General features: G+C 33.9%; 5 protein-coding genes across 7 annotated transcripts; 3 read left to right on the forward strand and 2 right to left on the reverse strand.

The window, feature by feature from the left end:
- The first annotated feature begins 439 nt into the window (after window positions 1-439).
- On the forward strand, window positions 440-1976 carry LOC145732870 (venom acid phosphatase Acph-1-like). Its single transcript, XM_081985412.1, has 7 exons — window positions 440-610; window positions 664-768; window positions 818-1054; window positions 1108-1284; window positions 1338-1461; window positions 1520-1725; window positions 1783-1976. Exons 1-7 carry the CDS (start codon window positions 455-457, stop codon window positions 1915-1917), a joined length of 1140 nt encoding a protein of 379 aa, XP_081841538.1. The 5' UTR covers window positions 440-454; the 3' UTR covers window positions 1918-1976.
- A 1089-nt stretch (window positions 1977-3065) lies between these two features.
- On the forward strand, window positions 3066-7658 carry LOC145732860 (facilitated trehalose transporter Tret1-like). The gene is made up of 2 exons (XM_081985400.1): window positions 3066-3360; window positions 6242-7658. Exons 1-2 carry the CDS (start codon window positions 3303-3305, stop codon window positions 7627-7629), a joined length of 1446 nt encoding a protein of 481 aa, XP_081841526.1. The 5' UTR covers window positions 3066-3302; the 3' UTR covers window positions 7630-7658.
- A 1731-nt stretch (window positions 7659-9389) lies between these two features.
- LOC145732861 (facilitated trehalose transporter Tret1-like) lies at window positions 9390-11196 on the forward strand. Its single transcript, XM_081985401.1, has 2 exons — window positions 9390-9623; window positions 9731-11196. The coding sequence occupies exons 1-2, from the start codon at window positions 9563-9565 to the stop codon at window positions 11092-11094; spliced, it is 1425 nt and encodes a 474-aa protein (XP_081841527.1). The 5' UTR covers window positions 9390-9562; the 3' UTR covers window positions 11095-11196.
- Window positions 11197-13140: 1944 nt separating this feature from the next.
- LOC145732862 (facilitated trehalose transporter Tret1-like) lies at window positions 13141-17895 on the reverse strand. Of its 2 annotated transcripts, none has more exons than XM_081985403.1 (3): window positions 17648-17895; window positions 14399-14678; window positions 13141-14342 (listed from the first exon to the last, which is right to left on the reverse strand). In XM_081985403.1, exons 1-3 carry the CDS (start codon window positions 17685-17687, stop codon window positions 13247-13249), a joined length of 1416 nt encoding a protein of 471 aa, XP_081841529.1. In that variant the 5' UTR covers window positions 17688-17895; the 3' UTR covers window positions 13141-13246. The 2 variants fall into 2 exon arrangements, with proteins under 2 accessions (XP_081841529.1, XP_081841530.1); XM_081985404.1 differs by lacking the exon at window positions 17648-17895 and adding an exon at window positions 14730-14864.
- Window positions 17896-19790: 1895 nt separating this feature from the next.
- Window positions 19791-24236, reverse strand: LOC145732855 (UDP-glucosyltransferase 2-like). 2 transcript variants are annotated; one of them, XM_081985394.1, is made up of 6 exons: window positions 23956-24236; window positions 23150-23361; window positions 22102-22355; window positions 21759-22050; window positions 21229-21706; window positions 19791-21176 (listed from the first exon to the last, which is right to left on the reverse strand). In XM_081985394.1, the coding sequence occupies exons 1-6, from the start codon at window positions 24009-24011 to the stop codon at window positions 20909-20911; spliced, it is 1560 nt and encodes a 519-aa protein (XP_081841520.1). In that variant the 5' UTR covers window positions 24012-24236; the 3' UTR covers window positions 19791-20908. The 2 variants fall into 2 exon arrangements, with proteins under 2 accessions (XP_081841520.1, XP_081841521.1); XM_081985395.1 differs by lacking the exon at window positions 23956-24236 and adding an exon at window positions 23682-23883.
- Between the last annotated feature and the right edge of the window lie 321 nt (window positions 24237-24557).

A 24557-nucleotide genomic window follows, 5' to 3' on the forward strand; every position in this document is an offset into this window, starting at 1 on the left:
TCAAGCAAATTTGAACCACAATGATATTTGTTGTTTCTGCTTTATTTAAAGCCTTTTGGGACCTGAAGGAAATAATATCTTTTAAACTTCCTGTAGATGTGCCAAAAACAACAATATAGGCGACTGACAAAGCAGCAATTCTGTGTTATTTGTTTACCACAAAATGCTACTTTTGCTTAGAGATTACAAAATACTTGTGTGTTGTTGGACCTGATTTAGTTTGACGAAGAGCATTTCCAGTTATATGCACTGCAATCGAAATCATCAATGTTATTGACTGGATCACTTACTAATCAAATGGTCAGTTGAACAATTCGTTACAAAATTGGATTAAAAACGTATTTTACTGCCTACAAATCCTAGTATTAAGTATTTACAAGAAAAAAATAACTACTTATCTTATTCTGATTAATCCCTTCAAAAAATTCGTATAAAAGGGTTCATCAATTTTGCAATGGTCAGTGTCAAGTTCGCATCGAAAGTCGACACCGCCAAAATGAAACTGGTTTTCGTAGTATTGGCTTTGGTATATGGTCTGTCAGAAGCTTTGCCTTGGCCGCAACTACCTGGAAAACCCGCAGAACCATCAACTTTACGACAAGTTCATGCAGTAAGTGGAAACCAAACATTTGCAACTGGGTGGTGGTGGTGATGTATTTCCAGGTTTTCAGACATGGAAATCGTAATCCAACTGAAGGATCCATATGGGATGGAAATTCCTACAACAACGCCAGTTTTTATCCTGAAGGTTATGGTCAACTAACTAATGTAAGTAGTTATGTGATTTTTTTATCAGATAACATTTTGTTATTTCTAGAAAGGAAAACTGACAGAGTACAATTTAGGAAAATTGTTGAGGGAACGATACGATTCTCTATTGGGAGACATCTGGAACATTGACATTCAAGAATTTACCAGCACAGATGTGAACAGAACCAAAATGTCCGGATTACTGGTTATGGCTGGGTTATGGCCTCCTAAAGGTAGTAACGTATGGTCGGATGAACTACGATGGCAACCAATTCCTTACAATTACGAAGCTTCCAGCGCTGAGGTAACTCAAACATTTCTTCCAATAAAGTTTTAATGAATTTACAATCATTCTAGTTGACTGGGATGAGTTGTGATACATTCGGTACAGCATTTGGTGAAGCTTACGCCTCTGAAAGCATACAAACGTATTTGAGTGAAAGATATTCAGATCTTCTAGAAATTCTAGCTAAGAATGCTAACGTTTCCAGCTACATTTCAGGATTAACCGTTTACGACGTTTTGAAAGTTCAGGTTAGTGATTTAGTTAAACTGAACACAATAGTTTACCAGGTGGAAATTTCTAGGAAGATTTAGGGTTTAAATTAGATGAATGGACTCAAGAAGTGTATCCAGTACCTTTAAGAGATTTGGCGGTGGACGTATACTATCTCTTCACTAATACCACAACTTTAAAGCAAATTTTAGCAGGTAGGTATTGATTTGGAAGTTTTTTATGTAAATACTGATCACAAGCACAATCCTATAGGGACGTTCATTAGAAAAGTATTAAACGACACTCAAGATTTTATAAACGGAACCGTTACCAAGAAGCTGTTTGCCTATTCGGCCCATGACACCAACGTTGGTCCAACTTTACTTGCTTTAGGGGGCTACACAATGACCAACACTCCACCATACGGTTCTGCAGTGATTTTCGAAGTACACGAAATTGATGGAGTTTGGGGCTTTAAAGTTAGTTTACATACACTTTTATTATTCTGTAAGCAAGTTTTCGGTTTTTTTTGACAGCTTTTCTACAATGATTACACTGAAGGCAGTCCTCATCCTGTAATTATTCCAGGATGCGATACGTTCTGCTCTATTGATGATTTCGCAACGTTGCTGGAGGACATTTTACCTACAACTGATGTTTGTAACGCCTAAAATTTTATATTTCATGGATTAGCAGTGGTTTGATAAGGAGAAATATACATTTGAAGTTATTTTAGTGTATTTAATTTATTACTATAACAAATAATCAGAGATGTAAAATTTCCGGAAAATTATATTTATGGAAATGTTCGGTAATTTTCCGGTAAAATTGGAAAATCTGAAAATTCAAAGATAATTCGTTTTTTAATTATTAATAAATTGTACAACAATCCAATATCAATTCAAATAAAGTTTAATGCACTTTTAATCATTTAGATGTCTTAAATTATCTCACTAGAATGCATGAATAGTTTGACAATAACAATGACAAGTTTGACAGTTGTTTTCCCTACCAAGGAAATCTTTCATTTAAGCATGAAGCAATTTTCCGGTACATTTCCAAAAATGGAAATACATCCCTGCAAACAACAAAGTTATTACACGCAATATTTTGTTCACCAATTTGTCATTATCTTTTGCTGTTAAGTTTTGCGGTTCTCTTAAGAGTTTAGAGAATGAATTAGTGTATTACCTAACGTAGTTGGTACGGTAGTAAGTAAGTAAGTCCAAATTTGCGTAAATTACAGTACTGATCAATCACAAATTACTTACTGTACTCAAATTTAGGAAAATGTTGCACATGTACACTTTTGGTAAGTAGAAATGTGCAGTATATGCATAAATGAATGCATTGTTGGTAGTCTGTGATTGGTCAAGAAAACCACTCATCAGACCAATCATTATGCTGAGATTAACGCAAATATTGTACATTTTGTCTTACCAAAACATACCAAAAATAAGACTCTACACAAGAATGACTATTTTAACAAAATTTTGTGCATAATGTTTCTGGTATAAACTCATCATCAGGAAGTTCCAGAGTACCAATTCCACCTTATGTAAATGTGTCCCTGGACTTTATTAGACTGAAAAAATATTGTCAACCAAACCAATTAATTTTAGATTGGCTTTATATTAACCAATGCATGTACCGGGTGAGAGATATTGTCAGGAATAACTTTATTATAAATTTGGTACTCACTAGTTCGCTATTTAGTTTAATATTGCTGGTAGGACCTCTGGCGGTACTTGAAGTAACTTATAGCAACTTCTCTAGGTCACTATAATATCCAAGAATTTTTTCATAAACCTGTAGAATGTATGTATTTCCGTATACCAATCTTACACGTGTGTTTCTTAATGTTGTTCACCCGGTACAAGTGTTTGCCCACATCTGATCCAGAAAATTCATATACTAATAACTGTGGATTGTTATTATTAGATCCGTAACTTTATCTTCTTATTGACTCAAGAATGTTATAGCAAATGTTGTTCAGTAAGGAACCATAAATGTTCGTTTAACTCAGAATAGTTATTTGAATTGTTTAATTAAGAAAATGCTGTCGGATAGTGCTTTGGGACAGCTTTTGCCCCAAATCGTGGCCACGTTATTAGGTAGGTATCTAAAACCAATTATTAAGTTTTAGTTAAAAGTCAAGGCAGTTTATTGAAACTGGTTCTACTTTCTATAAAACTTGTAACGAACGGTGAATGCCAAGTTTAAGGTTATAGTAATAAAGTAAAAATAGTTCACATAACATTTGAACCGAAATTAGTTATTTTTCTCTTCCAGTGATTTATTTAATTTTTCTGTTATTAGCGGTAAATTGCATCTTTATTAATCGTACAACTACTTATTGATTTTTATCTCCGGTATATGCTTCAATAGAAGTGAATTTGTTATCAAACAATTATGATTAGATACTGCAATTTGTTGAAAAGTTAGTAATTACTAGCAATAAGAAGCAACATTCTGGGTATTAAGGAGAAGGAACAGTAGCAGTGCACTGTATCTGTGTATTTCTCATTAATATCTCTAAAAAATTGTTTTTGAGTAAAATAAGTGTTTATTTTTAATTGTTCAGGTCTACCAATTTGTGAAATTTGGTTTAGTTGAGTTTGAAAAAGTAAAAATAATGACATTATTGTGTGGCGTTGCCAAACTGTTAAATTTCTTAGAAATTAAAGCAAAATATTACTTGTCGGTATCTGGAGTACCTAGTTTTCTTTGACCGCATTTTGGGATATTTTCCAAATTTAGCCATTTTACTTTTATTATCATAAAATTACTAGATTTACGACAAACTGACATTTTTAACAGTTTTCAAGACATGGCACCAATAAAAATGACATTTTGACAAATGACACTTTCCCTCACATATCTACCATTATCCTAAACTAGTAAAAGCAGTTGAAGATGATTTTCAACCGGACAAATAGGAAAATCTATAATTCTGAAAAGTATTTGTACCAAACATGCAATATCAATCTAAATTAGGGTTTAATGGACTTTTAATCATTAAATTTCAATTATTTCATTAGAATGTATGACAAGTTTGACAGTATATTTCATATTCAGAAAAATTTCCATTTAGGCAAGAAGTAACATTTCCAAAAATGGAAATTTTTCTACTCGAAAATTACTGCTTTTACATCCCTAGTTAAAATGAATAAACACTTTAAATTTACTAATCACAGATAAGTATTGAATGAAATATGATCGGCATGCAATTATTACATTATTTAGTAAAAATACCTGATCAATCATTTGTGTATGTCGGAATGGCAGTTTTTGTATAAAAGTTAGCACACCACTCATCACAAACAATCAAACGAGAAGAAAAATTGTATAATGGTGCTTATAAATAGTACATTCATCATTTTGGAGAGTTTAAGTGTACAACCATTGTTAGAATATATCATAGACCGACAAAGTATAATAATCAATCGGCGGGCTGGAACGCCAGAAGTCTGTCATTTCTTAAAACTACGTGAAATTTCCTTTAAAATGAGATGCAAGTCAATATTTTGACAGAAAATTCAAAATGGCGGCCTCGGGCGCCATTTTGTCTGTCATTTCTTGAAACTACGTGAAATTTCCTTTAAAATTAGGTGCAAGTCAATATTTTGACAGAAAATTCAAAATGGCGACCTCGGCCGCCATTTTGTCTGTCATTTCTTGAAACTACGTGAAATTTACTTTAAAATGAGATGCAAGTCAATATTTTGACAGAAAATTCAAAATGGCGGCCTCGGGCGCCATTTTGTCTGTCATTTCTTGAAACTACGTGAAATTTCCTTTAAAATTAGGTGCAAGTCAATATTTTGACAGAAAATTCAAAATGGCGACCTCGGCCGCCATTTTGTCTGTCATTTCTTGAAACTACGTGAAATTTACTTTAAAATGAGATGCAAGTCAATATTTTGACAGAAAATTCAAAATGGCGGCCTCGGACGCCATTTTGTCTGTCATTTCTTGAAACTATGTGAAATTTCCTTTAAGATGAGGTGCAAGTCAATATTTTGACAGAAAATTCAAAATGGCGGCCTCTAACTGTCAAAAAATACAACTTTTTTATTTGTCAAGTTACAGTTGACGTCTCGGTGTCATTTTATGCTAAAATTTCCCGGAAAAGACTCTGATGCAGTCGGTTTTTTGATATCTCAAAAACTAACAGAGTTAGATCTAAAATTTAACATTTTAACTGTCTGTGTTAATTGTGTAAAATTTCTTTGCCAGGAACTCGGCCGGATTAAGAGACATGAAATCTGACTAAAAAATATTTACAATATAATATGTGATATTATGGTAAAGGAAATTTGATGCCCTCTAGCGGCCAAACGGTGTCATCAATCCACTCATGTGGGGACATTTTTAGAAAGCTTGAAATCTGCTCTATCTTTTGCTTTCTATGATATTTTGACGTAACTTGTCAAATAAGGGAGTAATTTAGGGTCAAAACAAGGTGTGTCAAAAAATATGCTACTTTTACAAAAAGTGCAATTTTGGCAATTTTTTATTTTGCTCCAGGAGGGTTCCAGTGCACAGCCATGAGCATATTTATGCCAAAAGACCTTAAATTAGGTTAGGGAAGGTTAGATAGGTCGGCTAAAACGCCGAGCAGATTTAGGGTATTTATAAAACAAACAAATGCCTTATCCTTTAAGTTTTTGCCTCGATTCACATATATCAAAACAATATTAAATGTTGGCACCTGACAGTGTTCTAAAGCCATCTTCAAGTTTATGTAAAGTCATACAAACAAAATTTCAGTAAATTATTATTCCACCACCGTATTTGGAAATTACAAAAACCCTGTTTCAAAAATTACTTACTACAAAAATGACTACTTGGACCACTCTGTAGAAACCGTTAACTACTGAAAAATCTATCATCATAGAAATAACTTATTACTGATAAAGTCCCCAATCAATCTTGTTGATAGGCTAAGTATTATTAACTAATATTTATCAGTGAAAAGATTTTGATTTTTAGGAACTTTGATGGCGGTTTCGGATGGTATGACGTACGGTTGGACCTCACCCATGATTCCCTACTTTAAAAGCAACGAAACCCACATTCAAGTAACGGGTAAAGACACCGAATGGTTGGAAACTATTGTTTTATTTGGAGCAGCGGCTGGACTACCTTTTACCATTTTAGGAGTAAATCATCTGGGAAGAAAAAAATGCATGATCATATCGGCTGCAGTTGGTTGCGTTTGTTGGTTTCTCATTCTGTTTGGCAGGAGTGTTGCTGTAATTTTCACAGCCAGATTCTTCAGCGGTATGGCTGGGGATATGTGTTTCGTTGCTGCTCCCATGTATATTGCTGAAATAGCTGATCATCGCATCAGAGGATTTCTATCATCGTTAATCTACCTTATGATGTTGGTGGGAATGCTTTTGGTGTACACTGTTGGTTCCCTGGCACCTTTTATTTACGTTCCAATTATTGGAATCGTATTAACTTCAGCTCAAATAGTATTTTTCCCATTTATGCCAGAGTCTCCGTACTATTTGGTGTATATCGACAGAAATGAGGATGCTAAAAAATCATTGATTAGATTACGAGGATCTCAAGCTGACGTAGACCAGGAAATAGAAGAAATAAAAAAAGCAGTTTTAAGGCAGAAAAGTGAGAAAGGGAGAATACAAGACTTGATTATGGTTAAAAGTAACCGATTTGCATTATTCATAATGTTCATTTTGAACGGTACTCAACACTGTGTAGGAATCAGTGTACTTTTTATGAACCTTCATGTGATTCTGAACGAAGCTGGTTCAGTTTACCTGAAAACTTCCACTGCAGCCATTATTTTTGCTGTTATAATGTTAATATCAGCCGGAATTGCCTCAGCTACTATAGACAAGTTTGGAAGAAAATTCCTGCTGATTCTCTCGGGAATCTTGACAGGAATCGTGTTGCTTATCATTGCAGTATACTTCCACTTACAGTACTTACAATACGATGTAGTGTTCATCAGTTGGATTCCTGCTGTTTGCGTAATGCTTTACGCGGCCACTTTTAAAATCGGATTAGGTTTGGTGCCTATAGTTGTTACAGCGGAAATCTTTCCAACCACAATCAAGGCAATTGGTATGACGCTGGCTGATGTAATTTACGTCCTCACTTCGATTGTTTCTATTGTAATTTACACGGCTTTGTATGAACATTACGGAATGCACGTTCCGTTTTATTTGTTTGGAACGTGCAGCTTTCTGGCAGTGTTCTTCGTCTACTTTGTAATACCAGAAACTAAGGGAAAGACTTTGGACGAGATTCAACTAATGCTAAAAGGAGTTAAACCTGAAGACTTTGAAAAAGAGTACCATACTAGTGGTAGTAAATATGTTTTTAATAGTCAAAATGTAGTTCCGTAATTTAGCTAAAAATAAAACTTATATTTGTATTTGTTTCCTATTTGCAGTGCAGGAATGAGTAAAAAACTAAATTACTTAAAGTATATTAAGTGGTATTATTAAAAAAAAAATCAAGGGAATATTTATACTAAAGAACTTTAAATTAGCACTTAAAATTTGGGAAAAAATGGGGGGTAAAAGTGCTTTACTACTTTTTGAGATACAGTATCTCAGTAACATAAAAAGGTGGCGAGTTTTAGCTCATTTTGTAGTATTTTTTATCCTTTTTCTAATGGCGTTTCACGTTTCACCTCGCTTTGACCCTAAATTACTCCTTTATTTGACAAGTTACGTCAAAATGTCATAAAAAAACAAAAGATAGAGCAGATTTTAAGCTTTCTAAAAATATCCCCACATGAGTTGATTGATAACACCGTTTGGACGGTAGAAGGCGTCAAATTTCCTTTACCATAATATCATATATTATATGTAAATATTTTTTAGTCAGATTTCATGTAAATCTTAATCCGGCCGAGTTCCTGGCAAAGAAATGGTTAAAATATTAAATTTTAGGTCTAACTCTGTTAGTTTTTGAGATATCAAAAAACCGACTGCACCAGCGTCTTTTCCGGGAAATTTTAACATGAAATGACACCGAGACCTCAACTGTAACTTGACAAATAAAAAAGTTGTATTTTTTGACAGTTCCAGGCCGCCATTTTGAATTTTCTGTCAAAATATTGACTTGCACCTCATTTTAAAGGAAATTTCACGTAGTTTCAAGAAATGACAGACAAAATGTCGTTCCAGGCCGCCATTTTGAATTTTCTGTCAAAATATTGACTTGCACCTCATTTTAAAGAAAATTTCACGTAGTTTCAGAAATGACAGACAGAATGGCGTCCCAGGCTGCCATTTTGAATTTTCTGTCAAAATATTGACTTGCACCTCATTTTAAAGAAAATTTCACGTAGTTTCAGAAATGACAGACAAAATGTCGTTCCAGGCCGCCATTTTGAATTTTCTGTCAAAATATTGACTTGCACCTCATTTTAAAGGAAATTTCACGTAGTTTCAATGACAGACAAAATGTCGTTCCAGGCCGCCATTTTGAATTTTATGTCAAAATATTGACTTGCACCTCATTTTAAAGAAAATTTCACGTAGTTTCAGAAATGACAGACAGAATGGCGTCCCAGGCTGCCATTTTGAATTTTCTGTCAAAATATTGACTTGCACCTCATTTTAAAGGAAATTTTACGTAGTTTCAAGAAATGGGAGACAAAATGGCTTTCCAGGCCGCCATTTTGAATTTTCTGTCAAAATATTGACTTGCACCTCATTTTAAAGGAAATTTCACGTAGTTTCAATAAATGACAGACCAAATGGCGTTCCAGGCCGTCATTTTGAATTTTCTGACAAAATATTGACGTGCACCTCATTTTAAAGGAAATTTCACGTAGTTTCAAGAAATGACAAACAAAATGGCGTCGTAGGATGCCAATTTTATGTAACACCCAAAAAAAAAAATTTGTAATAATTGTTGACAAATAAATTTAATTTTTAAGACAGTTAATTGTTTTAAATAGAAATATTAACAGAAAAAAGAGACAAACCAATTTTAAAACCGGATAAATCAACTTAACATTCGTCAAGTGTATACGTATCAGTTTCCGCAAATCCTACTTGAGCCACCCTGTCGAGATCATCCTACTATAGCAATACAAAAAGTTTATCAATATTTATTTAACTGGCTCTCATTATAAATCGCAGCTTATATTAAGGAACGACCAGTTGAGTACCCACTTCTGACTGGTTCGTTTTTCGCATGACCAACGTTGATATGCTAGTTTGCAACGTTTCGACTCCCGCACGTCTGCATCATCAATCAACCACTTATAGTTCGACGTTAAGTTTGTTTATTTTAATTAGGAAGTTACAGAAAATTTAGAAAATGGGCGTCGACAGAGGTTTGATTATGGATTTTATACCACAAGCTGCTGCCACTTTGTTAGGTATGTATTCATTGATTTTCCATTATTGCTTATAATATGAAAATATAAATTAAAAATCAATCACTCAGTGAGTTTTAGTAATAACTATATTTAAAATTATATTGCAGGTACACTGATGGCAATATCAGATGGTATGACATACGGATGGACATCACCAATGATACCATATTTCAAGAGTAACGAATCCCACATTACCATAACGAAAAATGACGGCGATTGGATGGAAACGATCAACCTTTTGGGATACGCCGCCGGTCTTCCTTTTACCATTCTGGCCGTTGACCATTTGGGACGTAAAATTTCCATGATATTGTCCGCCACACTGGGTTGTGTCTGCTGGATTCTGCTGTTAACCACCATGAACCTGAAGGTGATCTTTGTATCCAGATTTCTAGCTGGTATGGCTGGAGATATGTGTTTTGTTGCGGCTCCCATGTATATTGCTGAAATTTCTGATTATCGTGTCCGAGGTTTTCTGTCGTCGTTGATTTACTTTATGATGATTATTGGAATTTTGATAGTTTACACTACTGGAGCGTTGGCGCCTTACTGGGTCACCCCAACTATTGGAATAGTATTAACTGCCAGCCAGGCTGTATTTGTTTGGTTCCTGCCAGAATCTCCGTACTATTATGTGTACAAAAACAATCAAGAAAAAGCTAGGAAAGCTTTAAGAAAGCTCAGAGCTCATGATGATATTGATGATGAGCTGAAAGAAATCGAACAGGAGGTGGAAAGAGAAAAAACTGAAAAAGGCAGACCGCAAGATCTAATAATGATACCAAGTAACAGAAAAGCTGTGCTCATATCTTTGATTCTAAATGGTGGTCAGCATTTTGTAGGAATCAGTGTGTTCTTGATGAATATTGAAGATATATTGGAAGAAGCCGGTTCAGTGTATATAGAATCAACTACTGCTTCAATAATATTTGCTGCCATAATGCTGCTCAGTACCGGATTAGCTGCGGTCATCATCGATAGATATGGAAGAAAATTTTTGATGATATCCTCTAGCTTATCTACCGGTTTGGTTCTATTGGCCATGTCAGTATATTTCCATTTGATGCATGCAGGACACGATATGACCAACGTTAGTTGGTTACCGGCAGTTTGCGTGATGATTTACGCAGCCACTTTTAAAGTAGGGTTAGGATTGGTTCCTATAGTGATGATATCAGAAATATTCCCTACAACTGTGAAAGCCCTTGGCATGACTATAGCCGACCTGTTTTACGTATTAGGAGCTGTAGGCTCAATTTATCTATATCAAACCGTAAATGAACATTTTGGACTGTACGTACCTCTGTACATATTTACTGGGTTTAGTTTTCTGATGATCTTCTTTACCATCTTTTGGATACCTGAGACAAAAGGTCAAACCCTCGATGATATACAATTAATGCTGAAAGGTGAGAAAGTACCGAACAAGACAGAAAAAGGTGATAACGCTGAAAGTGGAGAAAAGTATTAAAATTCAAGGAATTTAAACACTCTGACGAGTGGGAATCTTAGTTTATGTTGGTCTCTGTGAGTACGCTTTAGAAAAAAATAAATTCAAATATTAGCAGCATAAGTTTGTCTTTATTCGTGTACAACTCGTGATTTCTTATTCTTAAAACTGATAACGTACAGTCAAGCTAATATTGCAAAACTTTTATCATGTTAATATACGATTTATCAAACAGCTGTGTCAAAACCTTTAATGGTTAGTAATTGCGATTTATCGTATTTAAATGAATGGAAAGTTTGCAGTCGAAGTAATATGTGATTTCTGTAGTATTTTATCTATCTGTAGTATATTGTAGCTATTAGGGGTTCATTTTTTGAAATTCAATATCTCGGTAACATGAAAAGCTAGAGAGGCCAGTTTTGGCTCATTTTGTAGTATTTTTAGCAAAATCTATAAGAGTTCAAATAAAAAAGTTACCATTATTCCAAAACTGAAAAAATGCCGTTTTTGCTAAAAGTGCAATTTTGGCAATTTTTTATTTTGCTCCAGGAGGGTTAAAATAGCGGCCTGAAACACCATTTTTGTCTGACATTTCCTGAGACTACGTGAAATTTCCTTCAGAATGAGGTGCAACTCAATATTTTGACAGAAAATTCAAAATGGCGGCCCGGAACGCCATTTTGTCTGTCATTTCTTGAAACTACGTGAAATTTGATTTAAAATGAGGTGCAAGTCAATATTTTGACAGAAAATTCAAAATGGCGGCCCGGAACACCATTTTGTCTGTGATTTCTTGAAACTACGTGAAATTTGCTTTAAAATGAGGTGCAAGTCAATATTTTGACAGAAAATTCAAAATGGCGGCCTAGAATGCCATTTTGTCTGTCATTTCTTAAAACTACGTGAAATTTCCTTTAAAATGAGCTGAAAGTCAATATTTTGACAGGAAATTCAAAATGGCGGCCTGGGACGCCATTTTGTCTGTCATTTCTTGAAACTACGTGAAATTTCCGTCAGAATGAGGTGCAACTCAATATTTTGACAGAAAATTCAAAATGGCGGCCCGGAACGCCATTTTGTCTGTCATTTCTTGAAACTAGGTGAAATTTGCTTTAAAATGAGGTGCAAGTCAATATTTTGACAGAAAATTCAAAATGGCGTCCTAGAATGCCATTTTGTCTGTCATTTCTTAAAACTACGTGAAATTTCCTTTAAAATGAGGTGCAAGTCAATATTTTGACAGAAAATTCAAAATGGCGGCCTAGAACTGTAAAAAAATACAACTTTTTTATTTGTCAAGTTACAGTTGACGTCTCGGTGTCATTTTATGTTAAAATTTCCCGGAAAAGACTCTGGTGCAGTCGGTTTTTTGATATCTCAAAAACTAACAGAGTTAGATCTAAAATTTAACATTTTAACTGTCTGTGTTAATTGTGTAAAATTTCTTTGCCAGGAACTCGGCCGGATTAAGATTTACATGAAATCTGACTAAAAAATATTTACAATATAATATGTGATATTATGGTAAAGGAAATTTGATGCCCTCTAGCGGCCAAACGGTGTTATCAATCAGCTCATGGGGGGACATTTTTGGAAAGCTTGGAATTTGCTCTATCTTTAGCTTTCTATGATATTTTGACGTAACTTGTCAAATAAGGGAGTAATTTAGGGTCAAAGCAAGGTGTGTCCCAAAATATGTGATTTTAGGGTGAAAGAATTTTGACGCCCTCTAGCGTCCAAACGGTGTCATCAATCAACTTATGTGGGGACATTTTTGGAAAGCTTGGAATTTGCTCTATCTTTTGCTTTCTATGACATTTTGACGTAACTTGTCAAATAAGGGAGTAATTTAGGGTCAAAGCAAAGTGTGTCCCAAAATATGTGATTTTAGGGTGAAATAATTTTGTCAAAATACATGTGAAATTCCTGCACAAATTTGTTTAAGTTATATTATTATTGAGTAACTCTCTTGGAAGCTTGTCATAAAGCTAATGAAGACAAATTTGAACTCTACAGGGTGTCTTAGATAATTTGTAAATGCGCATTTTTGGATAGTGATATACAGACTTTTTTGAAAAAAAAAAACACATTTTTTATTTACAAACTTAACAACAAGAGATCTTGTACAAAAATGTTATATAACTAGAAGAACTACTTTCTCGGAAAATTTCTCTTAACTTGTGCTAAATACATCATTTTTCCCTTTTGAAGCAACCTCATCTTTGGTGATTTTTGGCATAGGTTTACCCTTCAGTATAAACTGAATCTCCTCCAACGTTTTACCTTTAGTTTCTGGTATATACAGCCAGGAAAACAGTGCCGTAAGCAAGGTAGACGATGCAAATATATAAAAAGGCACGTCATAGTAGTATATAGTAAGCAACTGTTGGTACAGTTGTACGGACAGTAGGGCGAAGGCTAAGTAAGCAAAATCAGCTAAAGTCATTCCCATAGCTTTGACTTTAGCTGAAAACAGCTCTGCGGTCATAACAATAGGAACCATTCCTAAGCCAAATTTGAAAACTCCTGAATAAGCCAGAACTGCTACAATTGGCACCCAGGAATAACGGTTTACATCGTAACCTGCATTTTTAACAGTGAAATATATTGCTATAACCAGCAGGGATATTCCCGTTAATAAACTGGATGTAATGAGTAGTCCTTTTCGGCCAAATTTGTCCACAGTGAAGTCAGCTATAATAGAAGCTATCAGCATGAACAATGAAAACAAAATTCCCGCTGTTTGGAACGAGATGTATTGTGATTCGGCTTCCTTCAATATTGAATGTAGATTCATTAGAATGACGCTTATACTGCTAAAATGCTGTGCACCATTTAGAACCACCATTATGATTAGGGCTTTTCGGTTGCTTTTTGAAAGCACCAGGTCTTGGGGACGACCTTGCTCGCTTTTCTGTCTTTGAATGGCTGCAGTCATGTCAGCCAGTTCTGTATCCACATCTTCTGACACTCGCAATCTTTTCAAATGTTCTTTAGCCTTTTCCGGTTTGTCTTTTAACAGAAGAAAGTAAGGCGAATCTGGCATAAATGGAAAAGTGACAATCTGGATTATTGCAAAAACTGATCCGATTATTGAGCATACGTAGAAAGGTGCAAAAGGTCCCACTGAGTAAACCACTAAGATTCCTGTTAGCATCATCACGTAAATTAGTCCAGCTAGGAAGCCTCTAACGTTTTCATCTGCAATTTCTGCTATGTACATTGGAGCTGCTACGAATGCAACATCCCCAGACAATCCCACTAAAAATCTAAATAAAAAAAATTTAATTGCAACTATATTTCAGTAATATTTATTGTAGCTTACCTAGCAATGTACAAGTACACTACACTATTTCCCAAGCCAATTAGTAACCATGAAATCAAAGATATAACGGCGGCAAAAAGAATGGACCCTTTTCGACCCAGTCGATCCACGAAGAAAATGGTCACTGGAAGACCAGCAAGTCCACCAATCAGATAAACCGATTCTAGCCAATTGACGTCGAATTGCGTTATGGGAATGGGACTGTCGGGTTTTTCCAAAATTGGCATGAATGGGGCCGACCAGCCGTAGTGCATTCCATCTGAGATGGCTCCGATGGTACCTAAGTAATGACATTTTAATTAAATGAAGGACAAGCTAATACAGTTCATACCGACAAAGCTACAAAACTAATATTTCAAGTCAAACTAAATAACTAGTCGTAAAATAATTAACGCCATTAACACTAATGTTGTAAATGTTTATTAACAAAACTATCTGGTGTTAAGACCATCAATAAAATTTACAATCACTGCTGCCTTACACAAATTTATAATATTATTTGACAAATCACCGTACTTGAAAAATGATTTTTTGTTTGTGCATAGTGACTAAGCTAAACTACTCGTCAAAAAGAATGGGACAGCAAAATATTGAGTAATTTTTTTACAAGTTTAAAAATATTTATTTCTTTTTCTATTGACCTAAATAATGAAAGTTTCCGAGTATACAGGGTGTGATTGAGATATTGTTAAAACATTACAAATTCTGCTTCAAAATAATCGTAATCGAGTCATGCGGTCAGTACCTTACTAAAGACAGTTTTGCCAAATTTAATGCAAAAGTTACAAAATTGTTTTGATCTTTTGCAAAATAAAAGCAGGATTACACTTAAAACAAGTGATTTTAAATAAAAATGTACAAACAGTCAGATTCTCGAAGATTCTATGAATTAAGACACATACGTATTTCTGAGATTGATCGATAGTACCAAAGTAGTACTAGGATGGATGCAAATTTAATTTTGTCAGGGCCACGTGACTGATTTATGTAATTTGAATTTTGACAGTTCAAATTTGCCGTTTTGCAAATATTGTCAATTTCAAAACTGTATTATTTGAGGTCACGTGACTGCTTTAATAATTTTAAAACTCAATTTTTTCAATTTGAATTTTGACAGCTTTTATATGACGTCCCAGACAATTTTCAAGTTCAAAACTATATTTATTAGGGTGACGTAACTGATTTTGACAATTTTTTACTTCATTTTTATGTCCTGTTGACATTTGAATTATTTCACCCTACAATCACATATTTTGGGACACACCTTGCTTTGACCCTAAATTACTCCCTTATTTGACAAGTTACGTCAAAATGTCATAGAAAACAAAAGATAGAGCAGATTTCAAGCTTTCTAAAAATGTCCCCACATGAGCTGATTGATAACACCGTTTGGCCGCTAGAAGGCATCAAAATTATTTCACCCTAAAATCACATATTTTGGGACACACCTTGCTTTGACCCTAAATTACTCCCTTATTTGACAAGTTACGTCAAAATGTCATGGAAAACAAAAGATAGAGCAGATTTCAAGCTTTCTAAAAATGTCCCCACATGAGCTGATTGATAACACCGTTTGGCCGCTAGAAGGCATCAAATTTCCTTTACTATAATATCACATATTATATTGTAAATATTTTTCAGTCAGATTTCATGTCTCTTAATCCGGCCGAGTTCCTGGCAAAGAAATTTTACACAATTAACACAGTCAGTTAAAATGTTAAATTTTAGATCTAACTCTGTTAGTTTTTGAGATATCAAAAGACCGACTGCACCAGAGTCTTTTCCGGGAAATTTTAACATAAAATGACACCGAGACGTCAACTGTAACTTGACAAATAAAAAAGTTGTATTTTTTGACAGTTCGAGGCCGCCATTTTGAATTTTCTGTCAAAATATTGACTTGCACCTCATTTTAAAGGAAATTTCACGTAGTTTCAATAAATGACAGACAAAATGGCGTTCCAGGCCGCCATTTTGAATTTTCTGTCAAAATATTGACTTGCATCTCATTTTAAAGGAAATCTCACGTAGTTTCAAGAAATGACAGACAAAATGGCGTCCGAGGCCGCCATTTTGAATTTTCTGTCAAAATATTGACTTGCACCTCATTTTAAAGGAAATCTCACGTAGTTTCAAGAAATGACAGACAAAATGGCGTCCGAGGCCGCCATTTTGAATTTTCTGTCAAAATATTGACTTGCATCTCATTTTAAAGGAAATCTCACGTAGTTTCAAGAAATGACAGACAAAATGGCGTCCGAGGCCGCCATTTTGAATTTTCTGTCAAAATATTGACTTGCACCTCATTTTAAAGGAAATTTCACGTAGTTTCAAGAAATGACAGACAAAATGGCGTCCGAGGCCGCCATTTTGAATTTTCTGTCAAAATATTGACTTGCATCTCATTTTAAAGGAAATTTCACGTAGTTTTTCAACGAAATTTTGACTGACAAGACAAGACATTTGAACTTTGACAGTTTCAAATTTAACTTTTTTTTTTACTCTTTTACTGAATTTACATCAAATTGTATTTCACAGGGTCACGTGACTGGTTTGACTATTTTGTGCACTAACTTTTTTCAATTTAAACTTTTCCAAAAAAAATCTGAAATAATTTTCAAGACAATATTCAATCAGGTGACTGTTTTAATGATCTTTAAATAAAATTTGAATTTTGACAGTCATCTGCAACTTATTTTGTAAAAAGTTTCCTAACGTTATCATTTTTGGAACAGGCAACTTTACTCCAATTAGAATTTTAACCAAACTTATGACTGCTTCATTTTCCTCATAGAAAAAGTTACTCAGACATGTCAGAACGTCAGAAAAACTATTAAAGGGTGCGTATTCTTGAAATGAGGGAAGGGAGTTATCAAGAGAAAGATCTGTAGAATGGGACAAACTGGCAAACACTTTTCTTGAGAATTCTGTTCACTGCTTTCAAGAATTAGGACCCAGAAGTCTTAATTGTTTCCTTCAACCTTATAAATTTGCTTAAAACTGAGTGAAATAAGTAATTTTGAAAGTTTTGGTTATTGATCAAATTTGTGCCAAGCCAATATGCTTTGAGTTATATCACATGTAAAAATTTGGTGTAATTTCAAACCAAAATTTAAATAAATCACAAACATTCTGACAGTTCACAAAAAAACACAAAATACATTCGATAAACCCGCGGAAATGTAATCCAGAATCCCGAAAAATTCCTTATTTACAATTAAGTAAATGGTTCTTATTTATAATACTTACCGGCAAGAACTGGCAAAAGTTGACATCGATCCACTAACATTTTTATTTTGTTTTAACAAGCAAAACTGAACTATTTAAAATACTAAATAAAATTGAGTACGGCACTGGATTGTAGCTTTAAAAATTGGCCTAAGTGTACACGTTACACTCTGATTTATTTTTGCACTAGAAAAACGAACTGTAAATGCTGAAAATGTACTGACGGGTCAGACTGCACTACACGAGTAGGAATAAACCAACAGCCGGCACAGTCTAGCTAGTAATATGCTGCAGATGTTTGTACAGGGACGTCAAAGTTGGATATTACTCCAATTAAAAGCTAAAAGGAATTACTATTACCATGAAGATGACATTACAAAAATTTGGTTACTATGTGTGTATTAAAACTTTAGTGTTTACTTATTACATAACAGAGGCGTCATCAGATTTTTACTAGTTTTTTTTTTAATTTTGTATACTTATTTGACTTTTTTTGCACCTTTAATCTACTTTACTGGTTTCGAACATGAGAGTGACAGAAATTATAAATTAACAGTAAAATTGGTATTTTACTATTTTTTAAGTATAATGGGTGCGTTTGACGGTGATTTAGAAATTTCCTAGAAAAAGTTATACTACATACAGGGTGTTTCGTATAGGATGCGCCAAAAAGCAAAGCCAAATTCTAAACATCAAAATATTAGGATTCCACAACACGCTTTTTCTTTATTTCTAAAATAAAAAAAAATAATTTGACACGAAGAGGAGCAATTTATTTATTTTGACGACTAGAATCGAACTTTGCTTTCTGGCGCATTCTTTACGGAACACCCTGTATAATATTGAATTTATCTATGCGTTTTTTCTCTCGATTCTTTGCCAGCATTTTTTCAAATTGTGTTGCTATAATTTTATCATTTTTTTATAGTAATAACAGCGTTAGTCCCATTAATCCACTGTGGTATCCCATCGAGGTGCATTTGTGGTAAAAATGTCAGACGTTCTTGAGATATTGAGCAAAAACTGCCAAAAAAACGAGAGTCATCTTTGACGCCCTCTAGCGGCTAAACGGGACAACATAATAGTGCCCGCTCAACGTCACGTGATAGCCCCGTTCATTAGCTTTCTTTTGTTATACGGTGTGTTTATACAGGGTGTTTTAAATAAGTGAGTTACGGACGATTTTCTGGAAAAATGCACCAAAATTTCGTTAAATTGATAATCTCTGCTTTCGAGGAGGGTGGTCAAAATAAGGCTACTAGAGCAAAAACAATTGAATATCGATACAAACATTTTACATCAAGTAAGCTTAAAATTTGATGTAGATTCCAAAAATTGAATAAAATATTAAAAGTTTGGTTTGTTGGTTATAAAATTAAACAAGTTACAAGGATGTCAAAAATTCATTGAATCACCCTGTAAACTACTCCATTGTATTGTCGGTTATTTTGACAATTATAGGGTGGTTCAATATATCAATTTGTAGCCCTTGAAATTCTCTTTTGACCACCCTGTATAGCGTTTTTACCTAAAACGTCCAATAAGTGAGTTATTTACTTATAAAACTGAGTTGTTTGATTTTGAAAGTTTTTACTGTAACAGCCCGTAAATTTGTTATTGTGACAGTTACAGGGTGGTTTAATATACCAATTTAAAGCCCTTGAAATTCTCTTTTGATCATCCTGTATACCATATATAGTAGAAATGTCACGATACCGAAAGATTATCTCTTACAACAACTTAAATGATATTTATACGTGAAAAGTTGTTGTTAATCATTTTTGGATTGTTTTTTTTGTCTAAAATACCAAACATTTTCATCAGATAAGTCATGTAATTTGTCTTTCAATCCTCATCTAATCAAATTTGCATAATTAAAACCTTGAACAACCTAAACAACTTTTTAAAGGGTACTTTTTACAAATTTAATTTTATTTCCTATGGTTAACATTATGGAAGTTTTGTGCAATTTTCTACATGTGTGATTGGTCAAAAAAAAACAAATTTACAAAGTGCATCTTAGTCCAATTCTTGAATTCACTAAACTAACTACCAATATAAATGTTATTTCTGAACAGTTAATTATTGCAACAAATATCACACTATTGCACTAACTAGCAAAAGGTTCGAGGATAATTAACACCATATCACACTATACGAACAATATTTTTAAATTGCTGGAAAAGCTTTTATTGTATTTAAGTAAAGTATATCAATAATTACTAAAAAAAGTGTTTAAGTACTTAAAACTTTAATAAGACATAACAACAAAAAAAATCTTATAAAACAATACAGAGAGCTATGACATTGTTAGATTACGACAAACTGCTCGTCAAAAAGAGTTATTTTTGAGCAACTGTTTCTTCAAATTGATTCACTCGATTTTAATAATTTTTTTGAGGATTAAAAGATATTTTTTCCCTCTTTCTGATGACCTAAATAATTTTTATGAAAGTTGTCACGGATCCGAGTATACAGAGTGTGACTAAAGTGTAGTCAAAAAATGATCTGTCTAACGTCATTTCTCGCAAAAAATTTGTGGTGATTAAGGGCCGTTTACAAATTTTATGGGAAAATTTCAAAAATTAGGTTATTTTTACTTTTCTTGTTTTTACTTTAACCAAATTTTTTGTGGAAAAAGAAAGGTTACACTTAAAACTACCCAATTTAAGTAAAAAACTTAATCTGCGTTATATACAAGGTGATGAAAATGATATTTTTATCATAAATCTTGGCGTGTTCAGTGATTTTAATAGAAAATAATGATGCACACTATTTGTTTAATGATCCAAATAATACATTTAGACATTTTCACCAGTTTGACGATTATAAGGGCCGTATCTAAATTTGTTTTCAAATTCAACAATTTCTGTAGATTTTTTGCTGAAGAAATACGCAATAAGCAAAATTACACTTAAAATTATCCAATTTAATTGAAAATAAGAGGTCCACAGTGGAGTAGCAAAAAATGAAAGTAAAAATGACCCCATTTTTGAAATTTTGCAATAAAATTTATAAACGGCTTTTACCGACCAAACTGGCGAAAACGTCTAGAGATATTGACCACAAAACTCGATCAAGGTTATTTTGAAACACAAATTTTTTGCGAGAAAATTACACCAAAATTTTCATTTTTTGACTACAGCTCAGTCACACCCTGTAACTTTCAAATAGATTATTTAGGTCATCAGAAAGAAACATTTTGATTGTCAAAATTAAAATCGGAGTTAATCGGAGCATATTCTAAATTGTTCCACATCCATTTTAACTAAAATTTATTCATCAAGATTGTTTAACTTTCCGCTCTCCATAAACTAGTTTCCTAAATAATTTTCCCCCAAACTTGCACAGCAAGTAAACTCCTAAAATTAAAGGTAGATACACATCTAATAAATAATACTGGTACCATGTTAGTTCAAGGGAGACCACCCTTAAATGAGGCGCTCCATTATACTTTAAAATGTATTCAATCCAATAGACTGCAGTTTGTAAAGGGTGGACTTCCCTGTCCCTCAACAGGGCTGATTTCCTTTTCACCGTTTCCCTGTAACTATAACCGAAACCGTTTAATTTTTTAAATTATTCGACCAGACTTATCATACCTAGGATTGCCTATAACTTCTTGGATCATTTCGGAAAATGAGTTTTTTGTTATGTCTTGCCAGGGCAATATTCTGCCAAATCCTTTGGTTTCCGCGTAGACTGCGTTCATTTTTTGATCCCCAAACACTGGTATCGCTATGATTGGTACACCGTGGTACACTGTTTCAATGGTACTAGCATACCCTCCGTGAGTTATGAAAAGTTTTATATTTGGGTGGGCTAAGACGTCCTGTTGGGGAAACCACTGGCCGGTTTTAACGTTTTTAGGAAGTTTTAATGTTGCGCTTTCGAACTTCATCAAAACTTTGTAATCAAGCTCGGAAAATACGTCAATGATGGCTTGTTTCGTTTCAGCTGGTAGATGACTAGTGTTAACATTTGAGCCTAAACTAAAGTAAATCACTCCTTTAGGAGCGTCATCCAGATATTCTTGCAGATCTTTAGGCAGCTGTTTTGGTGGATTCACATGGAACCCACCTTAAAAATTTTAAAGGTTAGTTTTGCACCATTAAGTGACTGAAACACCCACCAATTTGCTTCATACATGGAACTGCAGAAGTAGCGAATCCAATACTTTCATGTGTGTTCATTAGCACTAAAGACACATTGTGTAAGGCGTCATGTAAATCAACAGCATTCGGAACGTATTTCTTCAATAATGCATTCTGTTTAGGATAGAAAATGCAAAATTGATTAAAATTGTATACTATATTAAAAAGGGCATTTCTCATTCTTTGAAAATAGGTCATCCTTGCTGGATAGCTCAAAATCATCTCTGGAGTGTATGAAGGTATCGAAGGGTTACCAACCAAATGGTTCACCTAAAGTTCAAAATAGAGTTAAACCTGTAAAAGATGCACTGTTGACCTTACCCAGGTACTAGTACCCACAGAACTGAACAGTATCAAATGTCCACCAAAATGATGAGCCATTCCTTTAAGGGCGTCGTTCATGAATTGTCCTACAATCACTGCATCAAACTGTTCACCAGAATGAATCAATTGTTGGAAGTTTTCATGGCTTAGGGTACTTTCTGTTTGTTTCAGTCCAATTTTATTCATAATGTACACAGCTAGCAAGGGATTGACGTTTTTTCTTTCGAAAAGATTTATCGCTCTTCTACGTTCTAGAAGAAATTTCTTGTGTGAATATTTGAGAATTTGATTTGAACTAGCAAGTCCACATCACAACACTGTTCATAATTAGTGATTGTGGCAAAGTGTCACCAATTTTGCAACATTTAAACTACATTTTTAAGGTCACGTGACTGTTTTTGACCGGTGTCAGTTGGCTTGGACAGTGTTGCAACCTCTAGAATGGCATAATCAAAGTCACGTGATGTGTCTCTTGTAATTTCAGCTTTTACAACTGTCTAAAATTAATTTACCAAATGACGAACATTTAAATTACATTTTAATGTCACGTGACTGTTTTTGACAAGTGTCAACTGGCTTGGACAGTGTTGCAACCTCCAAAATGGCATAATCAAAGTCACGTGATGTGTCTCTTGCAATTTCAGCTTTTACAACTGTCTAAATTTAATTTACCAAATGAGGAGCATTTAAATTATATTTTAAGGTCACGTGACTGTTTTTGACCGGTGTCAGTTGGTTTAGACAGTGTTGCAACCTCTAAAATGGCATAATCAAAGTCACGTGATGTGTCTTTTGCAATTTCAGCTTTTACAACTGTCTAAATTTAATTTATCAAATGAGGAACATTTAAATTACATTTTAATGTCACGTGACTGTTTCTGACAGGTGTCAGTTGGTTTGGACAGTGTTGCAAGCTCTAGAATGGCATAATCAAAGTCACGTGATGTGTCTCTTGCAATTTCAGCTTTTACAACTGTCTAAATTTAATTTACCAAATGACGAACCTTTAAATCACATTTTAAAGGTCACAATAATTGCTAGTTACCTTTCTGAGCTTCGGCAATCCCAGTCAATACAATTTGCCTGTAACTTCCGTTTCCTGTATAGTTGTACTTTTCATAAAAAGGACTTACGATGGTCACATTATGACCGGCATCAACCAACGCTCTCATCAAGGTGCTCTCTAAAATATAATGACTTTTTCCTGGGGTAGGAAATATTCCTAGTATTTTTGCTCCGTGACATGTCACCAGAATACTAATAAAAAAAATAAAGCATCAAAGCAAATAAACCTGAAATAGTACATTACATACTCAGGTGGAAAGTGTTTAGTTTCTGTCAAGAGGTTAGGTAGTTCTTTTAAGAGTTTATCTCGAGACAGAAATTAAACTTTCTACCGTGGTTTTTATACTATTTTATTTTCAACCATTCATCCAAATCTTTTAATAAACCATTCAGCTGAAATATTGATTGCTAATAGTCTCTAACAATAAGGTAGTATAGGTGCACGAGTAGTTATGACGTCAACCATAATAAACGACTGGTGAGTACTTTAACTAAATAACGTTATTACATACCTGGTTGAAAATAAATAACGTTAATAAAGTAAACGGAATGCATAATTAAACACTAAACATGTACTTAATGAATACAGTGTTTAGCTTGATAACTGTAGTACGGATTTTCTACCTATTTTTAGCGAATTTACATCAGTGAATTGTTTGATTTTACCCAATTTATTTATGCCTGACTATAGAAACAATCCATCAACCTACATTAATTTGTAGAGTAGTAAAATTTGAATGTATTTAGATGAGTCGAATGATAAAAACCTAAAAACAATACACCAACCTTAATAGAACAAATACGTCCCACGAAAACACAACCGCACTCTTTCTAGATAACATTATAAATGAAATGAATTTCAATTCGATGGAATTTTAAGTCAATGTCCGGATACGCACATTACTTGATGAAAAGCTAATTTTATTTTCTCATTGCCCGATCAATTTTTTATTTTGTCTAATAAATGCTGAACCTTCCGAGCGCAGGTTCTACCAAGAAATGCACCATCAAATAAGCGGATGTTATTCAAAATTAAAAATGTTTTTTTCTATCAAACTTTATCTCGTAAGTTTCGTGTTTGTAACAAAGTGAAAATTGCTTAATTGTTTTATTAAATTTATCAGCTGTATGGTTCAATCGATTGAAATATTTGAACAAAGTAATTGAACAAATAAGAAAACAAAAAAATTAAAAGATACAGCGTACCGGGAAAAATCTTTATTTAATGATGCAATTTGTAATTATTGTATTGTACTAATTATTTATAAATTTGAGTCGTATGAGCAGTGTTGCCAAACGTATTTTCTTTTTCGGGGTAGATGTGTTGAATACATTGGGGCAGTTTAGACATTTTGCTGACTCCTACTCCTGCTGAGTTGACACCGTTT

Source organism: Ips typographus, linkage group LG8 (assembly GCF_016097725.1).
Source record: "Ips typographus isolate SLU linkage group LG8, UJ_Ityp_2.0, whole genome shotgun sequence".
NCBI classification, from domain to species: Eukaryota; Metazoa; Arthropoda; class Insecta; order Coleoptera; family Curculionidae; genus Ips; species Ips typographus.

What these genes read in the sequence shown, in the direction of transcription:
- LOC145732870 (XM_081985412.1), top strand. Translation starts at nt 455, where the DNA reads ATGGTCAGTGTCAAGTTCGCATCGAAAGTCGACACCGCCAAAATGAAA. An exon ending in CTTTACGACAAGTTCATGCA is followed by an intron (nt 611 to 663) that starts GTAAGTGGAAAC and finishes ATGTATTTCCAG; the next exon opens with GTTTTCAGACATGGAAATCG. An exon ending in ACGACGTTTTGAAAGTTCAG is followed by an intron (nt 1,285 to 1,337) that starts GTTAGTGATTTA and finishes GGAAATTTCTAG; the next exon opens with GAAGATTTAGGGTTTAAATT.
- LOC145732860 (XM_081985400.1), top strand. Translation starts at nt 3,303, where the DNA reads ATGCTGTCGGATAGTGCTTTGGGACAGCTTTTGCCCCAAATCGTGGCC. An exon ending in AATCGTGGCCACGTTATTAG is followed by an intron (nt 3,361 to 6,241) that starts GTAGGTATCTAA and finishes TTTGATTTTTAG; the next exon opens with GAACTTTGATGGCGGTTTCG.
- LOC145732861 (XM_081985401.1), top strand. Translation starts at nt 9,563, where the DNA reads ATGGGCGTCGACAGAGGTTTGATTATGGATTTTATACCACAAGCTGCT. An exon ending in AGCTGCTGCCACTTTGTTAG is followed by an intron (nt 9,624 to 9,730) that starts GTATGTATTCAT and finishes ATTATATTGCAG; the next exon opens with GTACACTGATGGCAATATCA.
- LOC145732862 (XM_081985403.1), bottom strand. Translation starts at nt 17,687, where the DNA reads ATGTTAGTGGATCGATGTCAACTTTTGCCAGTTCTTGCCG. An exon ending in ACTTTTGCCAGTTCTTGCCG is followed by an intron (nt 14,679 to 17,647) that starts GTAAGTATTATA and finishes GTCATTACTTAG; the next exon opens with GTACCATCGGAGCCATCTCA. An exon ending in GTGTACTTGTACATTGCTAG is followed by an intron (nt 14,343 to 14,398) that starts GTAAGCTACAAT and finishes TTTTTTATTTAG; the next exon opens with ATTTTTAGTGGGATTGTCTG.
- LOC145732855 (XM_081985394.1), bottom strand. Translation starts at nt 24,011, where the DNA reads ATGTTATCTAGAAAGAGTGCGGTTGTGTTTTCGTGGGACGTATTTGTT. An exon ending in TCCATGTATGAAGCAAATTG is followed by an intron (nt 21,707 to 21,758) that starts GTGGGTGTTTCA and finishes AAAATTTTTAAG; the next exon opens with GTGGGTTCCATGTGAATCCA. An exon ending in GAAGTTATAGGCAATCCTAG is followed by an intron (nt 21,177 to 21,228) that starts GTATGATAAGTC and finishes TTTCGGTTATAG; the next exon opens with TTACAGGGAAACGGTGAAAA.